General features: G+C 49.5%; 1 protein-coding gene and 2 non-coding genes across 3 annotated transcripts; all 3 read left to right on the forward strand.

The window, feature by feature from the left end:
* Positions 1 to 2,051: 2,051 nt before the first annotated feature.
* On the forward strand, positions 2,052 to 2,124 carry TRNAE-CUC (transfer RNA glutamic acid (anticodon CUC)). Its single transcript has one exon. It is a non-coding gene; the product is annotated as a tRNA-Glu (tRNA).
* Positions 2,125 to 3,975: 1,851 nt separating this feature from the next.
* On the forward strand, positions 3,976 to 4,048 carry TRNAG-CCC (transfer RNA glycine (anticodon CCC)). The gene has a single exon. It is a non-coding gene; the product is annotated as a tRNA-Gly (tRNA).
* A 4,029-nt stretch (positions 4,049 to 8,077) lies between these two features.
* On the forward strand, positions 8,078 to 10,445 carry TMEM160 (transmembrane protein 160). Its single transcript, XM_067718503.1, has 3 exons — positions 8,078 to 8,326; positions 9,455 to 9,547; positions 10,093 to 10,445. The coding sequence occupies exons 1-3, from the start codon at positions 8,119 to 8,121 to the stop codon at positions 10,356 to 10,358; spliced, it is 567 nt and encodes a 188-aa protein (XP_067574604.1). The 5' UTR covers positions 8,078 to 8,118; the 3' UTR covers positions 10,359 to 10,445.
* Positions 10,446 to 10,558: the final 113 nt, after the last annotated feature.

Consider the following 10,558-nt stretch of genomic DNA (forward strand, 5'->3'; position numbering starts at 1 on the left):
AAACCCAAAATGACATTTCTCCTCTCTCCCACCCCCCACCCCAGGTTACAAAAGCAATCTTTTTTTTTAGAATTTTATTTATTTATTGGGTCTTCATTGCTGCACGTGAGGTTTCTCTAGTTGCGGCGAGTGGGAGCTACTCTTCGTGAGGTGCACGGGCTTCTCATTGTGGTGGCTTCTCTTGTTGTGGAGCACAGGCTGTAGGCGCACAGGCTTCAGTAGCTGTGGCACACAGGCTCAGTGGTTGTGGCTCACAGGCTCTAGAGCGCAGGCTCAGTAGTTGTGGCGCACGGGCTTAGTTGCTCCGCGGCATGTGGGATCTTCCCGGAGCAGGGCTCGAACCCGTGTGCCCTGAATTGGCAGGCGGATTCTTTTTTTTTTTTTTTTTCCTGTATGCGGGCCTCTCACTGTTGCGGCCTCTCCCGTTGCAGAGCACAGGCTCCGGACGCGCAGGCTCAGAGGCCATGGCTCACGGGCCCAGCTGCTCCGCGGCACGTGGGAACCTCCCGGACCAGGGCACGAACCTGTGTCCCCTGCACCGGCAGGCGGACTCTCAACTACTGCGCCACCAGGGAAGCCCCGGCAGGCGGATTCTTAACCACTGCACCACCAGGGAAGTCCCCAAAGCAATCTTAATGGTAAAATTTTTTGGAAAACTCCCTCCTCCCCCCCAAAAAAATGGGAAGAAGAAAATAAGTATTACCCAGAATCTCGTAAAGCAAGTTATTCAGACTGTTGTCACAGGGACACCTTGTTCCCTCACATGTAAAACCCTCACAACCCATAGCCTTCTCTTCCCTGGATTCACATGTTCACTTTCTGGAGCACATCCTTGAAATCATTTTTACAAGGAAGAGAATACCTGGGTGTGGGGAGGATAAAAAGTGGAGAGGTGTTATTTTGTCAAGAAAACTGCTATATACCAGCAATAACCAACCAGGAAATTAACAGAAAATCAGATAACCTTCCCAAGAGCGATAAAAAAACTAGAAAGTATCTCGGAAGTAACTTAATGAAGAACACACAAGGACTTTCTGGAGGTGTCAAATACTTCGGACAGAGTTAATTTTATTCAAAAAGTCCACTGCAGTAGAGAGAATGCTCTGAGCTCCGAAATCTGCAAGCGGGAATTCCCCGGCGGTCCAGTGGTTAAGACTCCACTCTTTCACTGCCAAGGGTCCAGGTTCAATCCCTGGTCGGGGAACTAAGATCCCACAAGCCGCGTGGTGCAGCCAAAGAACAAACAAAATCTGCAAGCATCTTAAAAGTCAGACAGAAAAAGACATTGCTTATCTAGGGTAAGAGGGTTTCGCAGTCAAGGGGAAGTTGCCTAGATGAGGAAAAGTAACCATGGTGGTTTGCAAGACACACAGGAAGTGTGTCTTCCTGGGGTCAGTGCGTTCTCAGGAGAAGCTGATGAGGAGGCATGTCCCACTTTTCAGTCCTTCGGAGAAGAGGGAAGCTATAGTTGAGGGCCTGGGGGGAGGAGACAAGCCAGACTTAAGTTTGCGTAGAGCAAAACAGAGGGTGAGAGATGGGCCGTGAACACCTGGTTGGACAAAATGTTGAAATCTTATTCAAGGACAACCTGAATAAATGCCTTCTTTGTGGTTTTCACAACTTGACATTGTAATTCCCCTCCACACTCTGAAATGTCCTGCCTGCCACCAAAGCTGATCGTTTATCTCCTTGGTTCATTGGGTTCATTGTTGTGTCCGTGGGTGTTGGAACAGTCCCTGACATCTAGTCAGTTCCTTTTTAAAAAAAATATATATATATATATACACACACACACACACACACACACACACACACATATTTATTTATTTATTTGGTTGTACCAGGCCTTAGTTGCAACAGGCAGTCTCCTTAGTTGTGGCATGTGAACTCTTAGTTGCAGCATGCATGTGGGATCTCATTTCCTGACCAGGGATCAAACCCAGGCCCCCTGCATCGGGAGCACGGAGTCTTATCCACTGCGCCACCAGGGAAGTCCCCATCTAGTCAGTTCTTGATAAAAATATATTCTTTAAAAAAAATGTTTAGGGAATTCCCTGGTGGTCCAGTGGTTAGGACTCTGCACTCTCACTGCCGAGGGCCTAGGTTCAATCCCTGGTCAGGGAAATAAAATCCCACAAGCTGCGTGGCATGGCAAAAAAAAAAAAAAAAATTAAAAACGGAGATATAATTGACCTATAACACTGTATAAGTTTCTGTTGTAACTGTGATGATTTGACACACATTGATCCATACATACAATGACCACTGCAGTATGATTACCACTGCAGTGTTGGAGCACCTCCATCGCATCACATAATTATATTTTCTTTTCTTGTGATGAATAAAAATATATTCACTGTAAAAGGATACCAATGCCTGATCTCGCCCTCCGATCCGCAGGTCCTGACTATGTTGCTCCAAGATGGGGCTGGAGCATTCATGTTTTTCTTAAAGCTCCCGATTGATTCGTTTTAGAACCACTGATGGAATCACAAGTGCAGAGGCAACTGGCCCGCTCTGTCTCCTTAAAGAGGATTTGTTTTCTCTGCAATGACCCTTTCATCTTTTTTTTTTCTTCTCTCCTTTCTCATCTGCCTAAAATCATTCATCAGCCAAAAATGTGAGAAATGTGTTTCAAATATTTTCAGTTCCCATTTAAGCCCATTTAATGCTTAACGTTCATTGCCAGCAGGCAGACTATCTAGTACAGCCCGTTTGAATTCCCTCCCCAAGTTTAAACCCCCAACCTGCCTCTCCCTCCATAAAATCCAAGCTCTTCCCAGTAGGAGAGGAAGGAGCAGAGGTCGACAGGGGCCTGGCCTAGCCGGCCTTGCAGCCATGGTTCTGGAGGGTGATGGAAAGCTGTGGAAGATCTTCACCCTCATAGGAGGGTTTAAGCTGGGGAGAAACATCATTTGATGCTCATTTCAAACCTCTTCCGGGGACTTCCCTGGTGGTCCAGTGATTAAGACTCCGTGCTCCCAGTGCAGGGGGCTGGGTTCAATCCCCTGTCCTGGAACTAGATCCGGCATGTCACAACTAAAAGATCCCGCATGCCGCAACTAAAAGATCCCGCATGCCGCAACAAAACTCCCAGACGTGGCAATGAAGATCCCACGTGCTGCAACTAAGACCCGGTGCAGCCAAATTAATTAATTAATTAAAAAATCTTCCACCTGCTAAGTCCGTTTTCCACTGAGCCCTCAGCACCACATTCAAAAGACATACATCAGATCATGCTACACCCCAGCTCAAAATCTCCCACTGGCTCCCATCACGAACTATGGCCCACCAGACTCCAATAACCCACCCCTGCCCCCCATTCTCTCTCTGACGTCCTCTCCTCCCAATCTCCCCATTGCTTAGTTCTGCTCTAACCATACTGGCCTCCTGGCTATTTCCCCAGCGTGTCAATCACGCTCCGGCCTCAGGGCCTTTGCACTTGCTATCATCTCTGACTGGAGCACCCCGCCTCATCACCTCATGGCTGACTCCCTCTTGTTACTCAGATTACTACTCACATGTCACATCCTCAAAACTTAGTGATTTAAAACAATAAATGTATTATCACACATAGTTTCTGTGGGTCAGGAATCCTACAGGAGTGGCTTAGCTGGGTGGTTCTAGCTTGGGGTCTCCCATGACCTTGGGTTGGGGCTGTGATCATCCAAAGAATTGACAGGGACTGGAGGGTCCACTTCCAAGGAGGTTCACTTGTGTGACTGGCAAGCTGTTGCTGGTTGTTGGTTAGGGCCTCAGTTTCTCTCCACGTGGGCCTCTCCGCAAAGATGCTTGAGTGTCCTCACAATGTGGCAGCCAGTTTCCCACAGAAAAGGTGATTCAAGAGATCAAGGTGGAAGTCGTAATGTCTTTTGGAATCCAGCCTTGAAAGTCACATTCTGTCACTTCCACAGCATTCTGTTGGTCACACAGAGCAGTCCTGATTGGACGTGGCAAGAGACTATACAGGGGACATCCCTGGTGGTCCAGTGGTTAAGACTCTGCGCTCCCAATGCAGGGGGCCCAGGTTCGATCCCTGGTCAGGGAACTAGATCTTGCACGTGGCAACGAAGATCCCGCGTGCTGCAGCTAAGACCCGGTGCAGCCAAATAAATTAAAATACAAAACAAAACAGGGACTTCCCTGGTGGCACAGTGGTTAAGAATCCATCTTCCCATGCAGGGGACACAGGTTCAAGCCCTGGTCCAGGAAGATACCACATGCTACAGAGCAGCTAAGCCCACGCGCCACAACTACTGAGCCTGCGCTCTAGAGCCTGTGAGCCACAACTACTGAGCCCATATGCCACAACTACTGAAGCCCACATGCCTAGATCCCATGCTCCGCAACAAGAGAAACCACCGCAGTGAGAAGCCCGCGTACCGCAACAAAGAGTAGCCCCTGCTCGCCACAACTAGAGAAAGCCTGCACACAGCAACGAAGACCCAAGGCAGTCATTAATTAATTAATTAATTAATTAAAAACAAAACAAAGAAGGACTATACAAAGTGTGAAGATCACTGGATCATCTTAGAGGCTGGCAGCCACACTGTCTCATTTTCTAGCTCATCACCTTGACTTATTTTCTTCATGGATTTGACACTACCTGAAATTACATTAATTATTCCTTTGTCTCCCTTCCCCAATAGTGTCATGCCCATAGGGGCTGGGACAGTTTTCTATTTTGTTCACTGCTATATCCTCAGTTTCTCAAACAGAGGTTGGTACATAGTAGGTAATCAATAAATATTTGCTGAATTAATAAATGGAGAATCTACTTTAGGGGAGGTCTTTAGATCGTTGAATGAGCTTTTTTTCAGGTGTCCAGGTGAAAGATAACAAGGGTTTGGACTAGGGAAGGATTGGAGAGAAATAGATAGGTATTGATATGGTAACCTGTCCTCTTGCAAGTTTCTGATCTCTCCTTGCTACAATCCATCCTCCAAAGAGAAGCAGAGTGATTTTCTTAACAGATAAATTAAACATTGTCTGTTCCCTCCATAGCGCCATAGCTCCCTAGTGCACAGGATCAGGAATTAAAGGTGACCCAGGAGCTAAATGGGGCGATTTTGGAGGGTTAAGATTATCGATGCCTTGCTCTGGTTGGGGTTAAGGAGAGCAGAGAGCTGCTTTTCTGGATTCAAAAGATCTCTACAAACTCTAGGTCATCTCAGACAATATAATTATCACAGCTGCCCACAAGAAACTAAGGAAACTCTCATGATGGTAAATAATCGTCATTTATTTTATTGTTATATTCAGTTTCCTACACTCACAGGAATCTTTCCTGGGCCCCAGATTCTTTCTGCAAGTCTCTGATCATGCTTTAGCTGGTCCATGCCTACTCATAGTTCCAGTTTCAACTTAGGCACCCCCTGCTGACCCCACATCCAAGCAGGGTTAGTTGCCTTATCTGGACTCCTCTAGTGTCCCAGACTTTCCCTAGAATTTACTTATTTAACATATTTATCGCTTATTTTCTGCCTTCCCCTCTAAAGCAGGGGTCCCCAACCCCCGGGCCATGGACTGGTATCGGTCAGTGGCCTGTTAGGAACAGGGACGCACAGCAGGAGGTGAGCAGCGAGTGAGCAAAGCTTCATCTGCCGCTCCTCATCGCTCGCATTACCTCCTGGACCACCCCTCCCACCCCCCTGTGGAAAACAGGTCTTGCATGAAACCGGTCCCTGGTGCCAAAAATGTTGGGGATCACTGCTCTAGAATGTAAGCTCCATGAAAGCAAGGAACTTTCCAATCCATGAACATGGTATATACATGTCCATTTATTTAGATCTTCTTTAATGTGTCTCAACAGTATCTTGTAGTTTTCAGTATAGAAATCTTGCACATCTTTTGTTAAATTTATTCCTAAGTATTTTTTTTGATGTGGACCATTTTTTTTTAAGTCTTTATTGCGTTTGTTACAATATTGCTTCTGTTTTATGTTTTGGTTTTTTGGCTGCGAGGCATGTGGGATCTTAGCTCCCCAACCAGGGATTAAACCTGCACCCCCTGCATTGGAAGGTGACGCCTTAACCGCTGGACCACCAGGGAAATCCCAGTATTTTTGTTTTTGATGCTAATTGTAAAGGGAATTATTTTAAATCTCACTTTATAATTGTTTCCTGTAAGTATATTAACATAAGACTGATTTTTGTATATTGATCATGTATCTTGCAGCCTTGCTAAATTCATTTATTAGTTTCAGTAGTTATTTCGATTCCTTAGAATTTTCTATATAAACAATCACATCACAGGAATTCTCTGGTAGTACAGTGGTTAGGACTCCATGCTTTCACTGCTGAGGGCCCAGGTTCAGTCCCTGGTCAGAGAACTAAGATCCCACAAGACGAGCGTCCAAAAAAAAAAAAAAATTACATCACATGTAAATATTGACAGTTTTACTTCTTCCATCTGATCTTTATGCCCTTTATTGCTTCTTCTTGCCTTATTGCACTAGCTAGGATCTCCAATATAATTTTGATCAGAAGTGGTGGGAGTGGAAATCCTTGATTTACTTCAATCTTAAGGGAAAAGTAGTAAATATTTTACAACTAAGAATGATGCTGGTTGTAGGTTTTTTTGTAGATGCCCTTTATCAGATTGAGGGGGTTCAGGGCAGAGAATTTTATCTGTTCACTGATTTATACCAAAAGTGTAGCTTAATGCTGTCAGAGAGCAATTTCTCAGTAAACACTTGTTAAATGAATGAATGCGTATAAGATGCATGGCACAGTGGCTAGTAATTTGGCATTGGACTTTAATTAACTGTGTGATTTAGGGCAACTAATTTAACCTCTCCTCTTCCTTCTCTGTGAAATGGGGATAATAATGGTATATATTACCTAGGGTTGAGGATTTAATGAGAGTATCCACGTAAAGGAAGAGCACAGTGTCTGACATGGTTAGTGCTCAACAAACATTAACTTTTATTACCTCACTTCTCTGAGCCTTATGTTTTTTTTCCTCTATAAAAGAGGGAATGTTCTAATCCTTAACGCCTAGGTTTATGATGGGGTTAAATGACATTATGCACATAATGTGCCTAGCACGATTCCTGGCACAGAGGAAGTCATTAATAAATGTTTGCTATTATTATTTACCAAGTCCCCTACCTATATTGAACGGAGAGACATGGAGATCTGTTGATCAAGGACCCAGTCCACTGGAAGCTCACAGCCTGATAGCAGGGACAGATAAGTATAGAAATCATTACAACACAGTGTAATAAGGGCATATATAAAGCCATCTGTGGACCCAGAGGCAGAAGCTGGCTGCTGAAATCTGACAGTTAAATCAGGTCCCTCTCAACTCAGACATTGGCTTAGACCTAAAAGGAAACAGTTGTTTATAGCAGGAAAAATTGGAAACAATCTAGGGCTTGGTACAACTTGTGGTACGTCCTTATAATGCATCAGTGTGAAGCTTTAAACTTGCTGTGGAATAGGGGATGGGAACTGGCTGGGGGCACCGGATGTGAATTACTTTTCATTAGACCACTTTGTAACTTGCATCTTGTACCATGTTCAAAATAAATAAAATTTTTAAAATAGAAAAAATTATACTATGGAAAAATATTCAGTGCCACCGGTCAATGTTCACGATTGACCGCTACCATATGAAAAAAATTAATTTGTCAAACGGCAACCGTTTACACCCGCCTAGAAAAAAGGTGGAATAGGGGTACAACAAAATATTAGCAGTAACCGCTCATTGGTGGGATTAATGTTGAATTTTACTTTCTCCTCTGGGCTCTTCGAGATTTTGCAAAGTTTCTACATTAAGCACCACGAGTTTTGTTTTGTTTTTTGGCTATTAAAGTTATTAACAAAAACTACAAGTCCCGGTAGACATAGCGCCTCCGACTTCTGAAGACCGGCCTTCCCCCTGCGCAATGAACGCTGGGATTCGAAGTCCAGCCCCAGAAGCAAGGTGGGACGCACAGTACCGGCACAGATGACAGAGGAGGGATCACAGCTATTTCAACCAATGAACAGTGCGCACCGGACCTGAGTGGCACACGCAAAACCAATAGATGAGCGGCTAAGCCTGACTGACGTGCGCTTCAGCCTACGGGCGGCCCATGGGGCGGTGCGGTGCGCCGCGGCCGTAGTGCGAACCATGGGAGGTGGCTGGTGGTGGGCTCGGGCTGCCCGCCTTGCCCGACTCCGCTTCCGGGGGGCGCTGCTGCCGCCTCCGCGGCCCCGGAGCGGGGGCGCCCGGGGGTCCTTTGCTCCTGGCCACGGCCCCCGCGCTGGGGCTTCGCCGCCCCCAGTGTCCGAGCTGGACCGCGCAGACGCCTGGCTCCTCCGGAAGGCTCATGAGACAGGTCTGGGGCTGTGGCTGGGGTCGGCCCGGATGGGAGAGGGGGATCCGCATAGCCGAGCTGTCCGCGCGCGCGAGTGGAGGATGGTGGTGGGATTTCTGCTGGAAACGGGGCCCGGGCTCAGGGGGGAGAAGGGCTTCCGCGTAAGCGCAGGCTGCAAGAGCGCAGTCTGTCCGCATAGGAGACGGGCTTGTGGATGGGACCGTGGGTCTGGTTTATGGGGTGCAGTAGGGATTGGAGAGGTTGGTCGGGCCAGGACAGGCAACCTTATCAAACTGCGCTGTCTGGGTGGGAGAGGCTTCCAAAGAGGGCTATGGGCGGGGGAGTTACCTACAAGAGGGGGCCTCGTTGGAGGGGCCAGTTCAGATTAAAGAGGCGACCACTCTGCATAAAGCGGGAGCGTGGAGCCCCACAGAAGAGGGAGGAAGTTGCGGATTAGAAGAGGGAACAACCAATAGAAGAAAATCTCTGGGCTGATTGGAGGGCGTGCTGCTCCTGGCTGCAGGGGGCGGGGCCCCATGTGGGCGGTGGGGTTCCGGATTGGAGAGGACTGGTCTTGTAGGTACAGGATGGGGTAGGGGTGGGGGGATTGTAACCCGACTAGTCCCCGTTAGTGCCACACCAAGGACTTGAATAGATGTGAATGACACCAAGGAAGAGCATACCCAGCAGCAGATAGTGAGGTTTCAGAAAACTGAAGGGGAAGGCTGGAGAGAGGCCTGGGGGAGTGTGTGTGGGGGTAACAATTTGTTGGGAGGTCTGAGGAAGAAGTGAGGGGGCACCCCTTGGGGATACACATGTGGGGAGGACGTTGACCAAGGTGACCTCTTGGGACCTTCCTGTCCTCAGATTAGGTTCTGAAATTTTGATCTTAGATCCTCCGCCAGATTCTGCAGACTGTCTTGAATCTTTGGTGTTGCAGAGTTTGGGGTGGGGAGGGGCTCAGAGATGGAGACGAGAGAGGGTTTTGGGGGGATAGGGTTTGGTAGGCGGACCGCCAGGACAAGGTGGGGATTTGGGGCCAGACTGGGCGGTGAGATGAAGAGGCGCCCCTCAGTTTGACTGTCTGGGCTGGGGGGCTGCAGAGCAGGGTTTGAGCTGATGTGGATTTCTCCGCCCCACCCCCTCCAGCCTTCCTCTCCTGGTTCCGCAATGGCCTCCTGGCATCAGGCATCGGGGTCATCTCCTTCATGCAGAGTGATATGGGTCGGGAGGCCGCCTACGGTGAGTGCAGACCCCAGTGTCGCCCCCACCAGGGAGTGGGGCGCTCCCTCCCCCACTGGGGAAGGTAGACTCCTGCCCCATCCCGTCACCCCCCCCAGAGTAAACGTCGCTAGAACCCCTCATTCTTCCCCCACCGGAAGTTGCCTCACCTTCACTTGTGAGTGTCCACCTTCTACCCACCCCATCCCTACCTCCTGGGCACTGGACCCACCAGAGGGGGTGGCTCAGGGCAGGGCTGTGGGTCCTCATCTTTTCCAATCTAACTTCTCAACAAAGATGAGGGTCTCTGTCCCAGCCCCACCCCCAGCCTGGCCCTGCCCCTGCCCCTCCGGCCTTATCTTTGCTCTCAGACCAGCCCCCCACCTCCAAGCCTAGCCACCCCTCCGATTCCTTCTCCTGTCCCCGACCTTGGCTGTGTACTGTCCCTGACCTCTACCCCGCTCTTGAGTGTGCCCCATCCCCTTTCTAACGCCACCTCAGTCCCGTGAACGGCCTGGGTCCCCAGGATCAGCCTCCCTGACGCCGGCCCGCACTCTGTCCCACAGGCTTCTTCTTGTTGGGCGGCCTGTGTGTGGTGTGGGGCGGCGCCTCCTATGTGGTGGGCCTGGCGGCGCTGCGGGGACCCATGCAGCTCTCGTTGGGGGGCGCGGCCGCAGGCGTGGGCGCCGTGCTGGCCGCCGGCCTGCTCTGGGCTTGTGCCGTCGGCCTCTACATGGGCCAGCTGGAGCTGGACGTGGAACTGGTGCCCGAAGACGACGGGACCGCCGCAGCGGAAGGGCCGGACGAGGCGGGCCGGCCGCCACCGGAGTGAGCTGCAGGGCCGCGGCCGCGGGGAACGGCTGGGCGCTGGACTGCCAGGGCCCGAGGACCGGGACATTAAAACCTGACCCTTCCCTTGCTCCCGATTCCGAGTGGTGGTTGCTTTTGCGGGGATGCTGAGCGAAGGAGGAGGGTAGGGGCGGAAGGCGCTGGGGGGCACGCGGAGATACCTAAGAAGGAAGAAAAGGAGAG

Source organism: Pseudorca crassidens, chromosome 20 (genome assembly GCF_039906515.1).
Source record: "Pseudorca crassidens isolate mPseCra1 chromosome 20, mPseCra1.hap1, whole genome shotgun sequence".
Lineage (NCBI taxonomy): Eukaryota > Metazoa > Chordata > Mammalia > Artiodactyla > Delphinidae > Pseudorca > Pseudorca crassidens.

What these genes read in the sequence shown, in the direction of transcription:
- TMEM160 (XM_067718503.1), top strand. Translation starts at nt 8,119, where the DNA reads ATGGGAGGTGGCTGGTGGTGGGCTCGGGCTGCCCGCCTTGCCCGACTC. An exon ending in CCGGAAGGCTCATGAGACAG is followed by an intron (nt 8,327 to 9,454) that starts GTCTGGGGCTGT and finishes CACCCCCTCCAG; the next exon opens with CCTTCCTCTCCTGGTTCCGC. An exon ending in GGGTCGGGAGGCCGCCTACG is followed by an intron (nt 9,548 to 10,092) that starts GTGAGTGCAGAC and finishes TCTGTCCCACAG; the next exon opens with GCTTCTTCTTGTTGGGCGGC.